The sequence below is a fragment of the Rhinatrema bivittatum genome, chromosome 19 (genome assembly GCF_901001135.1).
Source record: "Rhinatrema bivittatum chromosome 19, aRhiBiv1.1, whole genome shotgun sequence".
Classification (NCBI taxonomy): domain Eukaryota; kingdom Metazoa; phylum Chordata; class Amphibia; order Gymnophiona; family Rhinatrematidae; genus Rhinatrema; species Rhinatrema bivittatum.
Window position 1 is genome coordinate 11,570,909 of NC_042633.1, and position 24,450 is coordinate 11,595,358.

Below are 24,450 nucleotides of genomic sequence, written 5' to 3' on the forward strand. Positions count from 1 at the left end.
TATATACTGCTCCTAGCTTATTTCTAGTTTCTGGCTACTTTTTTGTGGGTTTTGTTTTTTTTGTGGGTTTTTTTTTTTCAATACAATGCACTCAGTTAGTATTAAATACAAACACTCAGCTCTTTAAAAGTCTGGAGAACACTCAGTTCTGCAGACTTTTAAAAATAAACACACTACCTACTGCTACCTTATTGACTGACTAAAAATACAAACAGTCTAACTTGTGTATTCACTGCCTACCTACTGCTACTTTATTGACTGACTATTTAAAAATGCAAAACAGTCTAACTTGTTTATTCACTGCCTTTCTGACTATTAAAGGCACAAACACACAAACACACTAAATAATATTCCCAAATAGTTAACTTTGCCCCAATACTTTTAAAAAAGTCAATGTCCCAAGCAAAAACTTACTGATTCCTTTCAGCCACCAGCAAGGTGATCCTCTCCTCTCAGTGTTTCCACTGGAATATTTTCTAGAGGTGTCATATGTGAGATTCAAAAGGTTATCCCTCTATATTTCTACTCCCTTATTCATAAGAATATAAGACATGTCATGCAGAGGCAGACCAATGGTCCATCATTCCCAGCATCCTGCCTTCAACAGTGGCCAGTCTAGGACACCTGGAAAAACCCAACAGATCGTAATAGGAAATGTCAATTCCTTGTCGCTCATTCCAAGAAGCATAAAATGGAGACATTCAGGTATATCTGGCTAATACATTTTATGGATGTTTTCTCTAGAAATTTGCCTTCACATTCTCTGTTAAAATTTCTATAACTTAATTATTCATTGACTGAAAACTTAGGGGTAGATTTTTAAAAAATGCGCGTTCGCGTACTTTTGTTGGCGCACCAGGCGCAAACAAAAGTACGCTGGATTTTATAAGATACACGCGTAGCCGCACGTATCTTATAAAATCCTGGATCGGCGCGCAAGGCTGCCGATTTTGGGCACCCGGAGCGCGCCGAGCCACGCAGCCTGCCTCCGTTCCCTCCCCTCACCTTCCCCTCCCTTCCTCTACCTAACCCACCCCCCCGGCCCTATCTAAACCCCCCCCCTACCTTTGTCCACGGATTTACGCCTCCCGGAGGGAGAAGTAAATCCACGTGCGCCAGCGGGCCGCTGGCGTGCCGAGACGTGACCAGGGGGCGGTTCCGGAGGGCGTGGCCATGCCCCCGGACCGCCCCGGGCTGAAACCACGCCCCCAGGCCCGCCCCTGAAATGCCGCGCCCCGCCCCCAAAACGCCGCGTCGATCGGCCCCGCCCCCGACAAAAAACCCCGGGACTTACGCGAGTCCCGGGCCTCTGCGCGCGCCGGCAGGCCTATGGAAAATAGGCGCGCCGGCGCGCAAGGCCCTGCTCGCGTAAATCCGGGCGGATTTACGTGAGCAGGGCTTTTAAAATCCACCCCAAATGTTTTAATTAAAATTGAATTTAAATCTGCTACTTGCTATTTTAGAGGTGTATCCTCTCCAGCATAATACAGCCATTCTGGGTCAGACCAAAGGTCCATCGAGCCCAGCATCCTGTTTCCAACAGAGAGCAATCTGGATCTCTAGTAAGAATCTGGCAGATCCCAAAGCATCTCTTGTTGCTAACCCCCAGGGGTAAGCAATGATTTTTCCCAAGTCTGGCTGGCTTATAATTGCTAATGGACTTTTCTTCCAGGAACTTGTCCAAACCCTTTTTAAAGTCTCCTGTGCTATGCCTTGACCAAATCCTCTGATAACCAATTTCACTGCTTGATTGTGCACTGAGTGAAAAAATACTTTCTCAAATTTGTCTTGTTTCAGCTATCTGTTAGTTTCATGAGTGTCTCCTAATCTTTGTACTATCTGAAAAAATAAATAACCATGTCTTATTTCTCTCTTCCACCCTACTCATAATTTTGTCATCCTATATTATATCTATTTTTATTTGCCTCATCTGCAAACTGAAGAGCCCTAATCTGTTTAGCTTTTCTCTACAAGGTAGCCATTCCATCCCCTTTATCATTTTGTTCTCGGTACCTTCTCTAGTTCCGCTATATCTTTTCTGAGATGGGACAACCAGAACTGAATGCAATAATAGAAGCAGAGAAACACGATGGCATAAAAAGTCCATATAGCCTATCTAGTCTGTCCATCCACCCAACTAATTTAGCTTTACAATGCCCTTCACTCCCTTAGAGATCTCCTGTGTTTATCCCATGCTTTCTTGAATTCAGATACTGTTTAGGCCTCCACCACTTGTTGCAAGTATTCATCACCCTCTGTAAAGAAATATTTCCTAGCATTACTCATAAGTCTAATCCCTTTCACCCTCAACCCATGACCCCTCATTCTAGAGCCTCCTGTACATGGAAACCATTGAGATATTTACATTTTTCTATCTAATCTCCCCTATGTTGCCTTCTTCTATGGCATATATGCTTAGATCTTTAAATCGGTCCCCATATGCTTTAGAACAAAGACCACTGATCATTTCAGTAGCCACCCTCTGGACCAACTCATCCTGTTTATATCCTTTGAAGATGTGATTTGTAGAATTGCATACCCTATTCAAAATGAGGTCTCACCAGGGTTCTATTTAGGTGCAACATCATGCTGTGATTGCTCTATAGATGTATATGGAGGTATTATGATGTTCTCCATTTTATTCTTCACCCCTTTCCAAAAAATTCTTAAGATTCTCTTTGCTTTTTTGAACACTGACACACATTAAGCTGAGAATGTCAACATTTTGTCGACCATGACACACCAAGATCCTTTTCCTGGGTGTTGACTCATAATATAGAACCCAGTATTGTGTATCAGTGGATAGAGTTATTTTTTAGGGATGTATAGAAGAAAAAAAATATTGTAGTTCATTCATTTGTTTTGTTGGGGCCTACATTTGTTTCAATACAAAAAAAAGAAAATAATGTATTCATTTCATTAGTTTATTTCTCTGCCATTGATATCTATGGGGGACGCATTGCAGTCTATTCTGGGCTTCAAGCTAGTGATTTTCTTATATTTTCTAATGAAACTTGTGAGAAGAAGTCATAAGAAGAGGGAAAGAACTGCAGGATATTTAGATAGTAGCAAAGTGGATTTAAAACGTGGCATAAAGAAGCCTAAGGCTTCACAAAGGAGCATATGGATACCAGGCTTCTAGTATTGGCAGGAGTTCTCCCAAATACCTTGCGAGCAGTATGCGGAGGAAGAACATCCCAAGGTGGAAAAAGAGGAGACCAGCATTAGTGACATGAACAGCTGATGGCATCACGAGAGGCAAAGTGGCACCAAAAGTGGCATCAGTACCCTAAGGCGCCCTAAAGATGGAACAAAGAGGAAAACATGGCAGGAAACATCTCAAGGTACAGATTATTTATTTATTTATGTATTTATTATTTTTATATACCGATGTTCCTGTATAATATACATATAACACCGGTTTACAAGGAAATAAAACTGTCGCCTCGCGGGCGGCTTACATTAAAACAAATAAGAGCTTAGGGGGAACTTACAAAGAACATACAAAGAACAATCATAGAACAATCATTTCTAATTAAGTAACAACAGAGAACTAATCTGAAAACCTATGTACAGAAGGAGATCTATGTTCTTCTGGCCCTTAGCTCTCCTGGAATGCTTGGGCGAAAAGCCAAGTCTTTAGCTTCTTTTTTAATTCCATATGGCACGATTCAAGGCGAAGATCTGGAGGGAGCGAATAAGATAATGGGAACAATAATCAGAAAGAATTGTATCAAGATTTCAAAAGCACAGGAGAGGTGCACAGCAGCCCCCCAAATTGGCATGATGATCTCAAAGAAGAAGTGCTGGAGGATGCCAGGAAAGTACAGTGGCAGAAAGAAGTTAAGAAACCCAAGCTGTAAAATCGGCACAGGGCAGCAAGGCTGAGCGACACTAGGAGTAAGCCAAGCCACGCGCATCATAGGTACCCAAGTGCACAGTAAATTGGAACTGCAAATGGGCCATGAAATCAGTTACGGTTCTTGGAGTGGAACAACAAGTGTGCAGAACAATGGATAGCCGTGGCAAGAGCGAGAGATGAAAAGAAGGTGAGTACCACAGACGAAGAATGGTATGAAAAGCCTGAGGAGTGCTTTTGTAAGTTTGCAAAGCGATGCATGGCTAGGGAATGATGAAAAGTGGGCCGTACTGTAGGGGAAGAGAATTTGGCAAGAACCCTGAATACAGTTGAAGCAGTGGAGGATGCATTCTAAGGTAGGAAGACCAGCTCAAAATGGCAGTGGCAGCAGTGGTACAGCTATATCTTATGAACTGGAAAGGTAGGAGCAGAGCAACGTAGCAAGAAGAGTAGCCATAACACGCCAAAGGCATTTGCCATTTCTTGCACATGCACAGAAAAGTGGAGTGAGTGGGCACCATAATGTGGCAAGAATTGCTAGGAGCAGGGGCTGCAGAAGTCGTATTGGTTAATAATTTTTTAAAAACTGGAATCATAGGAGCACAGCAATGCAGAGAGAAGTGTAGCTGTAACACCCCCAAAACTGTGGTATTGTCTGTGTCAGGTCCATGGAGCATTTGTAAAATAACAATGCAGGTAGAAAATTCAGAATTCTTAGGGAATGCAAAGTTTATTATAAAATATTAAGGACCCTGCGCTTCTCTAAGATGGTTTTGATATGGTGGTTAGAGCATGGTGTCCACAACTGGAAGTATCAGGCCACAATGGCTATGGATGTAATATGGCATTCTGCAGTTAGAATACCTGGCTGGAGCATGGCATTCTGCAGTTGGAAGTGTCAGGCCATAGCGATTATGGATGCATCAAGACAGACTTCTGCAAAATATGTTAGGCCTCAGGGTATATGGTGGAGAATGGCATGCTAGAACTAGATTTGTCAGGCAACAGTGGTTATATTTGGAGTAAGATAAGTTTATTCATGATACATTAGGCCAGGCCTCAGTGGTGGTTTTTGGAGAAAAGGAGGCAGAGGATCTCAGTAGATGGAATACTCCACCACTGAGGCACGCCTCCACTAACTTCCCCTGTCTGCTTCACTCAACTGTTTGGGGCAAAGCAGGCAGGGGAAGCCAGTGGACCATGCCTCAGTGGTGGTGTTTTGCAAGCAGTAGGAGGAAGAGTGATGCCCCAGTGTTGCTGACAGAGACATGTCAGAAGGAAGTAAGCTTAGTCTGACCCCAGAGTTGTTGTGGATGTGACACAATGTAGCATGATGTGACAGCCCACAGTGTTCTTGTTGGGGACATGGCAGGAGATAGGAGTAGTGAAGCCCCAGTGTTGTTGATGGGGACATGAGAGTATATAGGAGGAGGAGTGAAGCCCTAATGTCGTTGATGGGGATGCATCAGGAGGGGGGGGGGGGTAGTAAGCTGAGCCCAACAGTGGTGTTATTGTTGGGGATATATTAGGAGGCATCAAGATATGAAAGGCCCCAGTCTTGATGTACGGGATGTGTCAAGAGGCAGTAGGATGTGACAAGCCCCAGTATTGTAATGGGGGCATATGGTAGGGCATATGGTAGGGCTATAAGTATATCTGTTTTTATGGTAAGGTGTGAGTGTAACATTAGCTTCAGGTGATTCATGATTAAGTTAGTGTTAGCGAAGAGACTGTCATTATAGGCAAGTTAGCCGTCAACGAAGAGGCTGGCATTACAGGCAAGTTAGCCGTTAGCGAGTTGCAAATTAATATATAACATATAATAATTTGATACAGGTTGTGAAAGCTCAAACTCTTTGAATCAGTTGGATGTATTCCTGTTGAATGATGACCATGCGGAGATTGAAGATGGATTAAGGCTGTTTCAGTAAGCCTTGCTTTACATCAGACATTGACATCAAGCCATCCGCAAATTCATCGTTATGTCAGTGGTGTACTTTCATGAATGTGGAATTAGTTTCACTCGCGTTAAGTATAACTGGTTGGTATTGCGTATTTAAGGTGAAGGTGCACAGGGTGGATATACCTGTAATGAAATGGTTATTTATTTTAACTATTATTATATGTTTTTTTGTATGGTCATAAAGTCCAATGCTATGTGCGATTGATATTTACACAACAAACCTCATGGAACATAAAAAATTTTAATTGATGTATGGACGCTGTTGAATTTGTGCCACGGAGACACCATTACACATCTATTATTCGAGGAAGATATAACCTTTCCCTGAAGAAGCCCCAGGGGAGGGGCGAAACGGGTATCCCGTCGGGTACTATACTGTCCATAATAACATGTTGGTTATTACACAGTATTATAAAATTGTTTTGTTAAAAAATTGTAGGTACTTGGTACCTGTTATAATACATTGTAATCAAATTTGTATGTAATATTTTGGTATATGTTTCTAGCATAAGTAGAGGTATAAGGATTGTTAGTTTACATGATGTATTTTAAAGTGATTGTGGTGTGGAGTATGTTAGGTATGATTGGTATGTATGAAGGTGAGATGTGAGTATTTTAATGTGGGTATCTCTAGTAGCACATAGCGGTACCTATATAATATGTATTTTTGAAATGATTGTTAAATAAAATTGAATATACAAAATTTGTTTGGCATTAGAATGTGCCGAGTTCCTCTGGCTTAGTAGTATATTGACTTTGGCAACAGAGGTATGCACTGATGTATTATTTAAGGCTTTTTATATACCGGCATTAGTATGCAGACATCATACCGGTTTACATTGCAACTAAAAGACTGAAAATACAATCAACAGGGAGGGGAAGGGGGAGAGAATAATTACAGAGTGCAGAAAGTATTGAAAATTAAAAACATTAAATTTAAACGGTAACAGATAGGCTAATTACAAAAGTCTATATACAATTTAAGTACCATTTATATGAGGACTGTTCATGAAGTTAAAAGGAGAGGCGGTAGATGGAGACAATTAATCTGGGTAGGCCTGTCGGAAGAGTCAAGTCTTTAGTTTCTTTCTGAACTTAGAGTAGCATGGCTCAAGTCTGAGTGTAGTCGGGAGGGAGTTCCATTGTTTAGGGCCTGCAATGCCCTAAATGTGCGATCCCTTGTGGCGGAGAGGTGGGCTTTTTTGATAGGGGGTACTGTTAGGGTACCTTTGTTGACAGACCGAATGGGTCGGTCAGAGCGTATGGGGCAAAAGGGTTCATCAAGCCAGTTAGAGTTGTAGGAGTAGATGGATTTGTGAATTATGGTTAAAGTTTTAAAGAGAATGCGGGATGCTATGGGGAGCCAGTGGAGGTCTTTGAGTATGGGAGTAATGTGATCAGCTTTCTGTGAGTTAGCAATAACCCTGGCGATAGCATTTTGGAACATTTGTAGGGGTTTCGTGGTGGAGGAGGGTAGTCCGAGGAGGAGGGCATTACAGTAGTCTAGCTTTGAGGAAAGAGTAGCTTGGATGACAGTGCGGAAGTCATGATAGTGGAGGAGGGGTCTAAGTTTCTTTAGAACACTGAGCTTGAAAAAACCTTCTTTGAGGATGGAATTGATCTGTTTTTTTAGATTGAGTTGTTGGTCTAGAATTACCCCAAGGTCTCTTACGTAGGGTTGGGACGATATGATGTTGAAAGCTGGGTCATTGGAGATTAGGGATGTGAATCGTTTTAGGACGATTAAAATTATCGTCCGATAATTTTAATATCGTCTTAAACCGTTATGGAACACAATACAATACAGATTCTAACGATTTATCGTTATAAATCGTTAGAATCGTGAGCCGGCACACTAAAACCCCCTAAAACCCACCCCCGACCCTTTAAATTAAATCCCCCACCCTCCCGAACCCCCCCCAAATAACTTAAATAACCTGCGGGTCCAGCGGCGGTCCGGAACGGCAGCGGTCCGGAACGGGCTCCTGCTCCTGCATCTTGTCGTCTTCGGCCAGCGCCATTTTCCAAAATGGCGCCGAAAAATGGCGGCGGCCATAGACGAAAAAGATTGGACGGCAGGAGGTCCTTCCGGACCCCCGCTGGACTTTTGGCAAGTCTCGTGGGGGTCAGGAGGCCCCCCACAAGCTGGCCAAAAGTTCCTGGAGGTCCAGCGGGGGTCAGGGAGCGATTTCCCGCCGCAAATCGTTTTCGTACGGAAAATGGCGCCGGCAGGAGATCGACTGCAGGAGGTCGTTCAGCGAGGGTTCCGGCGCCTCGCTGAACGACCTCCTGCAGTCGATCTCCTGCCGGCGCCATTTTCCGTACGAAAACGATTCGCGGCGGGAAATCGCTCCCTGACCCCCGCTGGACCTCCAGGAACTTTTGGCCAGCTTGTGGGGGGCCTCCTGACCCCCACGAGACTTGCCAAAAGTCCAGCGGGGGTCCGGAAGGACCTCCTGCCGTCCAATCTTTTTCGTCTATGGCCGCCGCCATTTTTCGGCGCCATTTTGGAAAATGGCGCCGGCCGAAGACGACAAGATGCAGGAGCAGGAGCCCGTTCCGGACCGCTGCCGTTCCGGACCGCCGCTGGACCCGCAGGTTATTTAAGTTATTTGGGGGGGGGTTCGGGAGGGTGGGGGATTTAATTTAAAGGGTCGGGGGTGGGTTTTAGGGGGTTTTAATGTGCCGGTTTTTCGATTTTTCGATTTTTTAACGATTTTTCACGATTTTTCACGATATTTTACCCCCCCAAACGGCAACAATACGATTCCCTCCCCCTCCCAGCCGAAATCGATCGTTAAGACGATCGAGGACACGATTCACATCCCTATTGGAGATCAGGGGTTTAGGGGGTTGGTGTTGAGAAAGAAGGAGCAGCTCCGTTTTGGAAGAGTTTAAGGCAAGGTGGATGTTAGTGAGGAAGTCAGTTATAGAGGCAAGACATGTGTTCCAGAATGCAAGGGCATCAGTGAGAGAGTTGTGAATTGGGATGAGGATTTGCACATCGTCTGCATAGAGGTAGAATTTGAGGCCAAGGTCTGTGAGAAGCTGACAGAGGGGTGTGAGGTAAATATTGAATAGGGTGGAAGAGAGAGAGGAACCTTGGGGGACACCTTGGGACAGGGGGTAGATCGCGGATTTGGCGTTTCCTATTTTGACGGCGAACTTTCTGTTGGATAAGTAGGATTTAAACCATAGCAGGGCTAGGCCTGAGATACCTATTTCGGTTAAACGGTTGATGAGGTAGTTGTGATTGATGGTATCAAAGGCGGCTGAGATGTCGAGAAGGGCGAGGAGGTAGCAGTTGCCCTGGTCCATGCCTCTGAGTATGTGATCCGTGAGGGAGAGCAGGAGTGTTTCAGTATTGAGGAATTTGCGGAAGCCGTATTGGGCAGGATGCAGTATATTATTGTTTTCAAGGTATTCTGTGAGTTGGATGTTCACAATCTTTTCCATAATCTTGGAGATGAAGGGCAGGTTTGAGATCGGGCGGAAGTTGGATGGGTCTTTGGGGTCTAATGAGAGTTTTTTAAGGAGGGGTTTAACAATCGCTTGTTTGAGGGCATCTGGGAAAGAGCCTGAAGAGAGAGAGGAGTTAATAATGTCTGCGATAGGTTTGGCAATAGAGTTTGGGATAGAGAGGAGGGTTTTTGTGGGTATAGTGTCTGAGGGATGAGATGCGGGTCTAAGTTTTCTGAAAATTGATTCCACTCCTTTGGAGGAAGTCAGGTCAAGAGTTTGGAGGGTAGGATTAATGGGGGCAGGTTGCGGGGGGGGGGGGGGGGGGGAGAGAGGGGGTCGTGGGAGATGGGTGTTGGAATCTGAGGAGGATGTTGGTGATTTTTGAGAGGAAGTATTGGGCGATTTCTTCGCTCCTGGCGGTGGCTTCGTTGTCAGGGATGGGGGGGCTGGGAGGACTTGGTGAGGTCAGCTACATAATTGAAGAGGGCTTTTGGGTTGTACATATATTCGAGGATCTTAGTGGCATAGAAGTCTCATTTGGTTTTGAGTGTGGTTATTCTATAATGGTGAAGGGCAGTTTTGTAGCTTGAGGCAAGTTGGGGCGAGGGGGCTTTACGCCAGATTCTCTCTCGCTGCCTAAGATTATTTTTAAGGCTCTCAGTTCTGCTGTGTACCAAGGTTGGTGGTGTACGTAGGATTTGTTTACCGGTTAAACGGTGATGAATTATGGGCCTTCTTAAAGAGGGGGGCACAGGTAGCCTTATTGCATGAAACACATCTGACCGATAAGGACCATGACAAGCTGATCTGGGATTAGGTTGGGAGGGTGGAGTATGCTTCATATAATTCGAAAAAAGGTGATTATGCATATCAATTCACAAATCTTTTCCCTTGACTGTTGATAAGATATGTAAGGACCCGGAAGGGAGATTAGTTATGGTAGAATGCTCACTATGTGGGATGAGATTTGTGCATCAGGTTTTTTATGAGTGGGTACGAGAGATGGGTACGAGAGATGGTAATGTATATGACCTGATCCCGGTTGTTCTAGCCAGATGTCCATCTAAACAGATATTCTAGTCTCACCCATCACCACGAGGTGATCAGAAAAACCTTCCACCATCTCTCGTACCCACTCATAAAAAACCTTTCCTGGACTTCGGCAGAGAAATCCTGGAAAATATAAATTCTCTTCCTCATATTCGGGCCGATACAGTACAGTGCGCTCCGACAGAGCGCACTGTTAACCCGCCATTAGACGCGCGTTTTCCCTTACCCCTTATTCAGTAAGAGGCCGAAAACGCGCGTCCAACCCGCTGAACCTAATAGCGCCCTCAACAAATGGCGGCTCCAGCTGTCAGGCAAAAGCTGCATCCAAGTAGCAGAAGTCTCTGCTGGGCAGACCGTGGAATCGTATGTATATACTCAAAAGCAATATTATTGGTATAGAAGCTGGCATAAACTGAAAAAAACCTTGTCATTTTTTCAACTTAGATTTGGCAACTCTCGGCCCCTGAGGAAGTTGACAGAAACACGAGCTGTGTCGGGCCATGGCCAGGTTGATATCCTAGCTGCACATACCCTGCTACTATAAGAATAATTGCACTGCCTGGGTACCGGTAACATAACCGAGTTTAATATATTGAAATTTTGAAAATGCAAAAAAATGTTTAAAAAAAAACTCTTGCTGCAGAGAAACCGATGATTAAAAAATTCTGTGACGGTCCGAATACTTACCGGTGACTGCACATGCATACAATTGGCAATTGAGGCTAATGGAGTAAAGCCCGCCATTCTTTTATGAGGTTTTCTCTGCTTCTAAAAACATAAGTCTACATGGTACCCCCAAACTACATGCATTTTATATCACGCACAAGTCCTTGCATGTACAACTTATTATACTTCTGCGTGCATGCACATATCCATATATTTGCTTATGTGGGCTCAAGGTAAGTTATCCTTACCTTGCTCCCTTTTCCTAATCATTAAGGAATTAAGTTAAATAACACTGGCTCCAGAACAGATCACTGTGATGCTCCACTTTTCATTGGGAAAACTGTCCATTTAGTTCTAATTGTTGCGTCTGTCGGTCTCAGACGGCTTCGACCTCTGTGCCTCCCCTTTCTTCATGCTTTCTCCACTAGCATCGGGAGGACGGCTACCGCCGCGTCTGCAAACCGCTCTCCCCGGCGTCCCCGGAACGGCTATGGCAAGGCAATCTGCTATGTTTCTCCTTAGGGCCTCCTAGGGTGCGCGCGCGCACGCCACCCACGTCTTTATCCTGTCATGGCGGGAACCTCGGGGGCGTCCCCCTCGAGTGATGTCACACCATCCGGGTATTTAGCCTGCCCTTCGTTTGCTAACAGATTGAGTTAGCAAGGATTGGATTTGCCTCCGGTCTAAGCTAATCTGCGCTTCCTTGCTGCCGCTGGAAGCTCTCTCTGCCCTTCGGGATCATTCACCTAACTTGGGCACCTGCTCCTCGGGGGCCCTATGCTTTCTTCCAACTGCTATCCGGGAAACCAGGTACTTGCTCCTCGAGGGCCTACGCTCTCTGCCTTGGTGCCTGTAATCCAACTACTTCTGCCTGCTGGGATCTACATTTATACAGCTACAACTTACTGAGTAATCTAACCTTTGTCAGTCTGTCTCACCTCCAGCTCCATACTGAGAATCTGCATCGGAACTCCCTATACCACCATTGTGGGACGGGTTTCCTCTGCCGAGGGCCCCTAGACTGTCTCTAGTGGATCAACTTACTACTGCCACCTCTGGTAGTATCTTCAAGCTGTATAATAAAAGACAATCTTCTGTGTTTGCGTGTCCCGAGTCTAGCCTAGTACTGCAGTTCCTCACAGGGCTCCTCCCCATGTGTTGCATAACTCAAGTATATTTGACCATATAGACAAAAGGCATTCTGGGATGTGTTTTGAAGGCATATTCAGACATTATGGAGCTGGTTTTAAAAAACAAGTAGACACTTAAAATTGGGTTTTGCATGTAAATGCACTTTACCCATATAAGTGGGCTTTTGAAAATTGCTACAATATATGCCATTAAATTGTTCATAGGATATTCATGCATAAGTGTATTTTATAGGGATGTGAATTGTGTGCCCGATCGTTTTAAAGATCGGGTTCGGCTGGGGGGGGGGGGGGGGGGGGGGGGAATCTGATCGTTAGAGATGTGAATTGGGATCAGTTCCGATTCCAATTCACATCACTAATTTTTTTTAGTGAGGCCCGCGCCGATAAAAAAAAAACCCACCCTGATGCTTTAAAATTACCCCCTTAGCCTCCCCCACTCTCTCAACCCCCCAAAAACGTTTTACACATACCTGGTGGTCCAGGGGGGCCGCGGGGAGCAATCTCCCGTTCCCAGGCCATCAGCTGCACTAAAATAAAATGGCGCAAATGGCCCTTTGCCCTTACCATGTGACAGGGTATCCGTGCCATTGGCCGGCCCCTGTCACATGGAAGGAGCACTGGATGGCCGGCGCCATCTTTAAAGATGGCGCCGGCCATCCAGTGCTCCTACCATGTGACAGGGACCGGCCAATGGCACGGATACCCTGTCACATGGTAAGGGCAAAGGGCCATTGGCGCCATCTTTATGAGTGGTAGCCGATGGCCCAAGAGCGGGAGATCGCTCCCCGTGCCCCCCCCCCGGACCACCAGGTAATTTTAAAAGGTTTTGGGTGGGGTCGGGAGGGTGGGGGAGGCTAAGGGGGTCGGTTTAAAGGGTCGGGTGGGGTTTTTTTTATCGGGCCATCGGCGCCATTTATATTAGTGACAGCCAAAATGGCGCTGATGGCCCGAGAGCAGGAGATCGCGCCGGGACACCCCCCCCCCCCCCCCCACTGGACCACCAGGTAATTTAACATTTTGGGGGGGTTCGGGAGGGTGGGGGAGGGTAAGGGATTGGTTTTAAAGGGTCAGGGTGGGTTTAGGGTTTATTTTGGTGTGCCGGTTTTCCCGCCCTCCCCCCAAATAATTCCCGTGCCCGATTTAACGATTTTTGACGATAAATCGGGGGAATTTGTATTGTATCGCGCACTCTAACTATTTTTGACGATTTAAAAAATATCGACGATTTTTTTAAATCATCAAAAAACGATTCACATCCCTAGTATTTTATGCACGTAAATGTCTTTTTTAAATTGTTATGATAATACATTACATTTACATGTTTAACTCCTTTAACACTGAATTATCTAACCGTGTTTACTGTATGTGCATAAATTTATCCCCAGATAAGCTGATATTTAAACTCAATGTACTCCTGTACCATGAACTTCTAAATTAGCTGGGTTTGTGAATTGCTAGTTGGGGACTGTATTGAACATGTTCCCTTTGGAGATTTTCTAATGGAATTATGCACATTAAAATGTGATTAAAAAAAAATGCTACTTTTACATGCAGAACTCCTTTGAAAATTTACTCCATATAGCTGAACTTTCAAAAAGTTTGACACACGTAAATTGCTACAGTATCTGCTACTTTTACCGTAGTAACTCCATTAAAAATTCACTCTCTGTGTACATTTGCTTATGTTCTAAATATATTTTCTGGGGTTTTCTTTAGACTACAATTGCCTATTTATCAACATGTGAATGTCATGGCATTTGCCTTGAAAGAAATTAACAAAAACAGCTACTTACTGCCCAACATCACCTTGGGGTTCTGGATATACGACTCCTGCAATGCCCAGTCCAAGTCCCTTCAAGGTACAATGTGGCAACTCTCTGGAAACAAAGACCCCATTCCAAATTATGCCTGCAGGGGAACATCTCCATTAGCTGCAGTGATTGGAGATACCCTATCTCGGATGTCCATAGCCATAGCTCAACTACTGGGAGTCTACAAACAGACACAGGTATGGATCAGCTATAATAAAGTATGGAATAGCCTGCTGCTCTGGTTAGATGTATAGGCAATGTCAGTGCATTGCTTGGTTCCTTTCAAAAGACAGACTGAAGAAGTGGTTGTATGGGAAGTCATTATGGTTGCTATTATTTATTGTCAAGAAAGAGAAGGGGTGGCTGGTGCTGAACAGGTTAATCACCTCTAATATAGAGGACATGGTTAGGGATGAAAAATGTTTTCTGTGTTTTGAGATACCCTGTAAAAACAAGGAAAAATAATATATGTTATCACTCTCATAAATGCTGATCTAGAGCAACAAAAACTAATTAATGCTGTTGGTGAAATTCTTCTAGATCAGCTATGCCTCAACTGTAGCTACTCTTAGTGATAAAAATCGATTTCCTTCTTTCCTCCGCACTACTCCAAGTGATGAGTACCAGTCTCTGGGCATCGCCCGGTTGATCACCTTCTTCGGTTGGACGTGGATTGGAATCCTTGCTGAGGACAATGAATATGGACAGATTGGGAGTCAGATGCTAAAAGAAGAGCTAATCATGGCTGGAGTGTGCGTAGCCTTCTATGAAATCATCCCCCTATTTTACTCTCAAGAGAAGACAAAGCGCATTGTGGAGGTGGTGAAGAAGATGACAGCCAGGATCATTGTGGTCTTTTCCTCTGGCAACAGTCTCTTTCCGGTGATGCTGGCAATTGCAAAGAGTGATATACCTGGGAAAGTCTGGATTGCTTCTGATGGCTGGGCTTTCAATCCAAAATTTAATGAAAAGGATTTCTTAAAAACTCTGAAAGGAACTCTTGCACTCTTTGTTCCTACAGGCAACATTCCAAACTTCAAAGACTACCTCTATGACCTTCATCCTCTCAGAACTACAGAAGACATCTTTGTTGGACAATTTTGGGAAGAAGCCTTTGGCTGCAGGTGGGCTGACCCCAACATGGACCAGGTCACTCTTGAAGAACTAAGCAGAAAAGGTAAACTCTGCACCGGAAAGGAAGACTTGAGGTCCCTTAACATCCGTTTCTTTGATATGACAAAGCTAAGGTCAGTTTATAATGCTTATAATGCTGTGTACATGGTGGCCCATGCCCTCCATGCCATGTATACCTGTGAACCTGGAAAAGGACCTTTCTTCAATGGGTCATGTGGGGACATCAAACACTTTGAGCCTTGGCAGGTATGGGCTACATTTTGAGATATGTGACTATCAGTAAAAATCAACTGTATAGTTCAGTAGTTTACAATGACACACAGTATAAGGTAAATTTGTAAAAAGGCATCTAACTGCAGAAGTACATGTACGTGTAGCCTACAGAAACATAATTGGTCTTAAAACACCAGCTACTTGCATACATTCTGTTTGAATATTGACTTGCTATGTGTATAAAATGTCTACGGCTATTTAAGTTGTATTCAAAATTATGATTATTAATATTTAATATTTGTATATACTGCTCTGTCAAAATGGTGCTCTCTGAGTTTACAATTTACATAAAATGATCGAGTGTGCTTTGTGAAATTTGCAGCATACATAAATTCTATAGCAAATATATTTAACCACCCCCAATCTATCTTGCTGTTGAACCTTAGCCAAATCATTGCAGTCTCTGGAGAAATGCAAGGATTTGAGTTGTGGTGAGCAGGATTACCTTCAGGGCTCAAGGAATTTAAAAAATGTAGTCTACACAACTTGGCAATTCAAACAACAAATTTATTACAAAAAAGACAAAATATCCAAGATGCAGGAAAGCAGAGTTGCTTACCTGTAACAGGTGTTCTCACAGGACAGCAGGATGTTAGTCCTCACATATGGGTGACATCACAGGATGGAGCCCAATGACGGAACACTTTTGTCAAAGTTTCTAGAACTTTTACTGGCACCTACTGGGCATCCCCAGCATAGCACCAACCCTGCAGCCAGCAGGGGTCCCCCTTCAGTCTCGTCTTATAGTAAAAGGAACATGCGAAAAATAACATAAGAAAACTTAAGCGACCCCAACTGCGCGGGGTTGCGGGCGGGTTTCGTGAGGACTAACATCCTGCTGTCCTGTGAGAACACCTGTTACAGGTAAGCAACTCTGCTTTCTCACAGGACAAGCAGAATGGTAGTCCTCACATATGGGTGAGTACCGAGCTGAGGATGCCCGAGCAAAGCACCAAATGCACCCAAAGACGTGCAACAAGCACAACAACAGGGGTGGAAATTTGGTTAGAAGGGCATCCTGAACCCTGAACGGGTTGGTGGAAGAATGTTGGGAAGTTAAACTGAAAACAAGTTGCGTAGAATAGACTGGCCAAAGATGAAATCCTGTATGCCAGCCTTATCTAAGCAGTAATGGGCTGCAAAGGTATAGAGAGAACTTCAGGTAGAAGCCTTACAAATATCAGCAAGCGGCACCGAACGGAGGTGTGCTACTGATGTCGCCATGGCCCTGACAGAGTGTGCTTTTACACCGTCTTGCAGCGGAATGCCTGCTTGCTGGTAGCAAAAAGAAATGTAGTCCGCTAACCAGGAGGAGAGGGTCTGCTTTCCCACAGGATTTCCCAATTTGATGGTATCGAAAGAGACAGACAATTCAGTGGATTTCCTGTGGGCCAATGTGCGGTCTAGATAGAAGGCTAGGGCACGTTTGCAGTCCAAAGAATGCAGAGCCTGTTCTCCTGGGTTTGAATGGGGCCTGGGAAAAAAGGTAGGTAGGATAATAGATTGATTAATATGAAATTCCGACACTTCCTTTGGTAAACATTTATGGTGAGTGCGGAGCACTACCTTGTCCTGCAGAATGTTTGTGTAAGGCGGGTAGGTAACTAATGCCTGCAATTCACTAACTCTGCGTGCGGATGTGATAGCAAGAAGGAAAGCTACTTTCCATGTGAGATAACGGAGATCTCAGGAATGGAGAGGCTCAAAGGGAGGTTTAATGAGCCGCCCCAAAACTACTTTGAGGTCCCAAGCAGGGGCCGGAGGGCGCAGAGGAGGTTTTAGGTGGAACAAACCTCTCATAAAGTGTGTTACTAAGGGTTGTGTCGAAATAGAACATTCCCCACGCCTTTATGAAACGCGGCTACCGCACTGACATACACCCTGATGGAGGAAGTTTTTAGGCCTGCCTCCGACAGGTGCCAGAGGTAGTCCAGAAACTTCTCCGTGGAACAAGTGAAGGGATCTAAGGACATAGAAGTGCACCATACTGTAAACCTCTTCCATTTAGAATGATAAGACTTTCTCATGAAGGCTTTCGTGAAGCTACCAGGACTCGGGACACCGACTCTGAAAGGTTAAGAGGTTGGAGTATTAACCTTTCAACATCCAGGCAGTCAGAGATAGGGCCTGGAAGTTGTGGTGGTGGAGGCATCCGTTGTTCTGAGTTATCAGAAGCAGATCCTTCCCCAGAGGAATGTGGCAGTGTACTGATAAGTCCTGGAGGATTGGAAACCACACCTGGCATGGCCAGCGAGGGACTATCAGAATCATGATGCCCTTGTCCTTCTGTAACTTCACGAGAGTCTTCGATATTAGTGGAAGTGGAGGGTATGCATAGAGGAGACCGCTGGCTCACGAGAGGGAGAAAGCATCCCTCGGTTGCGAGTGGTGACTGCGAGTCAGAGAGCAGAAGTTTTCTACTTTGTGATTGTGGACTGACGCAAATAAGTCTATGTGAGGGTAGCCCCAACATTGGAATATTGTGTCTGCTACCATGGGGTTGAGAGACCACTCGTGCAGAAGAAACGTGCGGCTCAACTTGTCCGCCAACACATTGTCCACGCCCGGCAAGTAGGTGGCTGAGAGGCACATCGAGTGGGAAAGGGCCCACGCCCATATCTGTGCAGCTTCCTGACACAGGAGGTAGGAGCCTGTTCCACCTTGCTTGTTGATATACCACATCATCACCTGATAGTCGGTTTGAATCAGGATGGCCTTGTTTAAAAGGAAATCCTGAAATGCACTGAGGGCATATCTGATTGCCCGAAGCTCCAGGAAATTTATCTGGTGTTTGGCTTCCTCTGGAGATGAGGTTCCCTGAGTCTGCAGGTCGCCAATATGAGCACCCCACCCTAGGTTGGAGGCATCTGTTGTCAAGGTAATTTGAGGTTCCATATCCTGAAATGGAAGGCCTTGAAGTAAATTGGAGTGTTGCATCCACCAGGCCAGTGATAGTCGGAGTTGTGTGGTAACGTGAACAATGCTGGACATTGGTTGACAAGCTTAAATCCACTGGAATTTTAAGGTCCACTGCATAATTCTCATGGCTAGGTGGGCCATCGGCGTGACATGCACCGCGGACGCCATGTGTCCCAACAGTATGAGGAAGTGACGAGCAGTTGAGGATACTTGAGTCTGTAAATGATGCGCCAGAGAGATTAGGGTGAAAGCCCGATCCTGAGGGAGGAAGGCTTTCGCCTGTATTGTGTTTAGGTTGGCCCCTATAAAGGATAGGGTTTGGGATGGAACTATCTTGGATTTGGGATAGTTGATTAGAAACCCTAGGGAGATCAGGGTATAGAGAGTGAGACACAAGGACACCAATGTGGCTGGCTGAGTCGGAGCCCTTATCAACCAATCATCGAGATAAAGGTAGACATGGACCCCCTGACTCCTGAGAAAGGCGGCAACTACTACGAGGCACTTGGTGAATACTCATGGAGCAGACGCTAGGCCGAATGGTATGACAAGGTACTGAAAGTGATGAGGGCCTACCAAGAATCGCAGGAATTTGCAATGAGATGGAATAATCGAGATGTGCATGTATACATCCTGGAGATCTAGAGAGCATAGCCAATCTCCTTTTTGCAGAAGAGGAAGTAGCGAACCAAAGGTTCCATCTTGAACCTCTCTTTGTAGATACTTGTTTAGGGCGCGAAGGTCCAGAATTGGACAAAAGCCACCTGCCTTTTTTGGGATTAGGAAAAACCGGGAATAGAACCCCTGCCCCTGTTGGGAGGGGGCACTGGTTCTATTGCCCATGAGTGGAGGAGGGTTGAAACCTCCTGTTCCAGAAGGAGAGAGTGGTCGGACGATCCCCACGTCAGTCGAGGTGGGGTGTCCACCGGTACAGTCAGGAAATTGAGATGGTAACCGTGAGTGACTACTGCAAGTACCCACTGATCGTTGGTGACTGTGTGCCAAATGTTGGTGAAGTGGCACAATCGGCCTCCGACTGGTACAGGTGGTAGAGGAGGTTGGCTTTGCTCTCCAGGAAGGAGTCAAAACCTTGATGCTGGTCCTGGCTGAGGAGCAGGTTGGGCTTTCTGAGGTTGGGATTGCCTGGACTGACCTTTTTGATAAGGCTTGGAAGGGTGACCTTGGGAAGCTGGAGGATAATACCTTCTTGGTTTGTAAGCCGGCCTCTTAGAATCTCGTCTGAATATCCTCTTAGAGGTAGATGAGAAGTCAGCAGGCACTGAGGAAAGTTGACGCAGCGTTTCATGGTGGTCCTTTAGCTGCGCCACAGTCTCCTGGATCTTGTCTCCAAAGAGATTATCACCAGTACAGGGCAGGTCAGCCAACCTGTCCTGTACCTCTGGTCTTTGGTCTGAGGATTTCAACCAGGCCCATCTTCTTGCACTAATGCCCGCTGTGGACACTCTAGAGGCAGTGTCAAATATGTCATACGCAGCATGGACCTCATGCTTGACCGCATCTAGGCCTTTTTGAGCCAGAGCATTCAGGTCATCCTGGAACTGGTCAGGTAAAGATTCAGAGAAATCCTGGATATTCTTAAAAAGATTTCTGTTATACTGGGTCATATATAACTGGTAAGAAGCAATGCGAGATATAAGCATTGAACCACGAAAGACCCGTCTGCCAAAAGCATCCAGGGATTTTTGCTCCTTCCCTGGAGGTATGGAGGAATGAGGTTTGGAATGCCGTGCCTTTTTCTGGGCTGATTCCACAACCACTGAGTGATGATCCAGTTGTGATCTCTGAAACCCAGGAGCTGACTGCACAAGATAGGTCACTATTTCAAAAAAAGAGATCTACACCAAGTGTATGTCTGCTACACAAAACCCCCCCACCTGGCACATATATTTATTTGAGGTATTTTCTGTTGCCTTGCTCAAAATTTGTATTCTTAAGCCGGGAATTGCACCGGAAAATTTGAAAGGAGGACGGGGGATGGTTTCATATATTTGTTAATAGGCAACCCCCTCGGTGCCTTGCTGTCTAATCATTAACACACTCTCCAACCTCCGTTATTTTTATTCCAAACGTATATTTTAAAAAACTTTCAGAGATAGGCTACAGAGAATCCCCTCTTTTTTCTTTTTTCTTTTAACTTCAATCTTATGTCCATATATTTTCTTCATGTGTAACACACTTTATTAATTCATTAGACCGTCAGAAATTTAACCACTTAGCTTTAAAATGTCTTGAATAATCCCGACTTGTGCAAGTTTCAACATCCAATGTCTTCCTCAGGGTTTATCCATATTCATTTTTTATCCTTTTTTTCTTTTCATAAAATCCAAAGAGATGTTCTTTTATCCCTCCTCAACTTCCTCGGTGCTCGACAAGCCTCCATGTAACGCTATTCCTGACACCTTCATGAATAGGAATAGACATGATTTCCTTAGGACGCCATCAGGAATAGCGTTACACGGAGGCTTGTCGAGCACCAAGGAAGTTGAGGAGGAATAAAAGAACATCTCTTTGGATTTTATGAAAAGAAAAAAAAGGATAAAAAATGAATATGGATAAACCCTGAGGAAGACATTGGATGTTGAAATTTGCGCAAGTCGGGATTATTCAAGACATTTTAAAGCTAAGTACAGTGGTTAAATTTCTTACGGTCTAATGAATTAATAAAGTGTGTTACACACGAAGAAAATATATGGACATAAGATTGAAGTTCAAAGAAAAAAGAAGGGATTCTCTGTAGCCTATCTCTGAAAGTTTTTTTAAAATATACGTTTGTAATAAAAATAACGGAGGTTGGAGGGTATGTTAATGATTAGAAAGCAAGGCACCGAGGGGGTTGCCTATTAACAAATATATGAAACCATCCCCCATCCTCCTATCAAATTTTCCGGTGCAATTCCCAGCTTAAGAATACAAATTTTGAGCAAGGCAACAGAAAATACCTCAAATAAATATATGTGCCAGGTGGGGTGGGGGTGGAGGGGGGGGGGTACACAAGATAGGTGAAATCTGTTTTACGGTTGACAGGTGGAAACGTCCCTGGGTGTTCCCAGTTCCTCTTTAGAAGATCAATTAGAATTTCATGAATAGGAATAGACATGATTTCCTTAGGGGCATCAAGGAACTGGAGCACTTCCAGCATCTTGTGCCTTGAATCTTCTTCAGTGTGAAGCTGAAAAGGAATTGTCTCAGACATTTCTTTAATGAAGTTAATGAAAGAGAGAGCCTCTGGAGTAGAACACCTTCTCTCTTCAGGAGGAGAGGGCTGTGAAGGCAGATCATCTGTATCCTGGGAAGAATCATCAGTCCAAGGATCATATGGTTGATCCCTGAGGATCTTCAGAGGGAAGAAATGGCATTATTCCTGAAGGGCCAGGCCTGGGTATCGATGGTGGCACCGATGGAACCGGTGACATCGATGGATGAGACGGTGGCAGAATTCCAGACGGCAGTATGGGTATCGGTGTTTCTTCGCCATCTGATGATGAAGGTATCAGCGTTGAAGGAAGAGGGCACCGATCAACGCATCCAGTTTACCCAGTAGTGGTGCGAGCGCCTCAGGAATCAGATCGGTGACCGGCTTGGGCACAGGTACCGGCGTCGATGGAGGCTGGAATCCCTGCAGTGCTTTTCCGATGGCCTCATGGATCATCCTATCCAATTCTTCAAGGAGGCCTGGGGCAAGTAACCCCGGCTCCAGAATAGGAAGCAATAGAGGCATAGCCGGAGGGTCCACTGGTAAAAGTGGGGTCGTGGCTCCCTGCACCGATGAAGGTGGGGAATGCCTCAGTGACCCGGTAATAGAGGAGGATGGGGCCTTCTCTGGATGGGATTTCTTTGTCGGTGGCTCTGTCGACGCTGATGTGGAGGGCTTGCCTGGATCAGCAGATTGAGCCTTTCGATGATGGTGTTGATGCTTTTCACAATATTCCCCTCAGTCCTTCTCCTGCAGTGATGAAGAAGATGTCGACACCTTTGGCGAAGTCGATGCTGGTCGGGCAACACTGGTATTCCGCTGCTGGCAAGAGGTTGATGGCACCGGCTCAGACAAAGTCGAAGCGGTAGATGGAATCGGGGGTTTTGTTATAATTAGTGAGGTTTGGGTGGACCCTTGGACACTGTGGCAGCTGAACATGCCCAAGGGGGAGGTCCCGTGAGGGGCCACAGGTCAGGCTCAGCTCTGGACACACAAACACAGATATTTCTTTATTTAGATAGTTTGAGAAGCCACCAGAGATGGCAGTAGTGAGTAGAAGATGTAGCCCAGCTGGGCTAGTATTCCCCAGGGTGCTGGAACAGGGGTTCCTCCAGTAGCAGTGCTGTAGTGGAGAGAACTGAGAAAGTGAGTACAATAGAACATTCACAGAGTCCCAAATATGAAGAAGCCCCAAGACAGGGAGAGCTGGCCTCGAGGAGCACGTACCAGATCCCTGGATGCAGAGAGACTCGTTGACAAAGTACTCACACAGCGGTTCCACGTAGGAGATGGCACTGGCGCTGGAACGGAGGCAGGCCCTCAAGGAGCGAGTACCTGGTTCCAGGGAGACAGCTCTGAGGAGTGGATGATAATAGTACTCACTGATGGTGTCTGTAGCGAATTCTTCCAAATAGAAGAGGAGATAGATGCTGTCAGCGGGTCAGGGAACATGGGCCTTCGAGGAACGAGTATCGGTTACCTGATAGTGACCTGAAAGAAGCAAAAGAGGCCCCCGAGGAGCAGGTACCTGTTAGCAGAAAGAGGCCAATAGAAGTTGGAAAGGCAGAGTAGCTGGGTACGGAGAGCAAATCCCATCTGTAAGAATTCCCCTTGCTAACTCAATGGCTAGCAATAAACTGTAGGCTTAAATATCCGGGCAGCGTGACATCATCACAGGGGGATGCCCCTGAGGAACGCGCCAATGAGGAAATAAGAATAAGCGCCGCGCGGCGTGCATGCCCTAAGGTACCTGTAGAACATGGCGGGAGGCAGCGCCCAAGCTGGTCCTGGGACACCAGAGAGGACAGCAGGTGGACGCCGTGGCAGCCAGGCATCAGTGAAGAGCAGGAGGAGCCGCAAAAAAGGAAAGGTAGGCGGAGTGAAGCCGTCAGGACGTGACGGTTGCAACAGTACCTCCCTTCAAAGGGTGGTCTCCTCTGCGGGTTCCAGGTTTTAGTTTCCAAGGATGCGAGAGATTGAAACTGATGGAGCATCTCCTTGTCAAGGATATTACCCAGAGGCTCCCAAGAATTTTCTTCGGGGCCAAAACCTTCCCATGAAAGAAGGTATTCCCAAGTCTTGCCTCGTCTTCGGACATCAAGGATGGCTTCGACCTTGTATTCTAGGTCATCGTCTGCATTGATGGGAGATGGTTCCTGAGACTTAGAAGATAACTCACTGAGAATGAGTTGTTTCAAAAGTGAAACATGGAAAGCGTTGTGGATGTTTAATCCAGGTGGTAGCTTCAGACTGTAAGTGATGTTGCCAAGACGTCAGACGATTGGAAATGGTCCAACGTAGCGAGGAGCAAATTGAGTGGAGGGTAACTTCAGTCTAAGGTAACTTCAGTCTAAGTGGATAGCCAGACTTTGTCACCAGGTTGAAAGACAGGCGCTTTGGAATGGTGAGCGTCATAAAACCTTTTGGCTTGATCACTCGCTTTGAGTAGCATTTCTTTCGTCTGAGTCCATAATTGATGGATATCATCAGCAGTGGACTGAGCTGCTGGGGACGTCACTGAGAGCTTCAGTGGAAGTGGCGGTGATGGTGAACGTCCATATACCACTTCAAAAGGTGGTATATGGACGATGATGCTGGATGATGCTGGATGAGAATTAATGGCGAATTCAGCCCATGGTAACAGTTCAGCCCAGTTATTCTGACGGAAACTCACATAGGCACGAATGAACTGTTTCAGGGTCCTATTCATCCGTTCTGTTTGGCCATTTGATTGAGGATGATAGGCAGATGTATAATCTAGAGAGATGTCGAAAAGCTTGCACAAAGCCTTCCAGAATGTTGCCGTGAACTGTGATCCTCAATCCGAGACTATGTGCTTCGGTAGGCCGTGAAGGCGAAAGATGTGGGTTATGAAGAGCATCACAAGCTCCAAGGCTGAAGGTTAGCCAGGCAGCACCACGAAATGGGCCATCTTGCTTAAGCGGTCG

At 45.5% G+C, this 24,450-nt stretch overlaps 1 protein-coding gene across 1 annotated transcript in view; it reads left to right on the plus strand.

The window, feature by feature from the left end:
• The first annotated feature begins 13,901 nt into the window (after positions 1 to 13,901).
• Positions 13,902 to 24,450, plus strand: part of LOC115081147 (extracellular calcium-sensing receptor-like) — a 50,410-nt gene continuing 39,861 nt past the window's right edge. Inside the window, exons 1-2 of the mRNA XM_029585653.1 lie at positions 13,902 to 14,159; positions 14,503 to 15,342. Coding sequence (XP_029441513.1) covers positions 13,902 to 14,159; positions 14,503 to 15,342 — 1,098 coding nt within the window. The remainder of the gene's footprint in view (positions 14,160 to 14,502; positions 15,343 to 24,450) is intronic.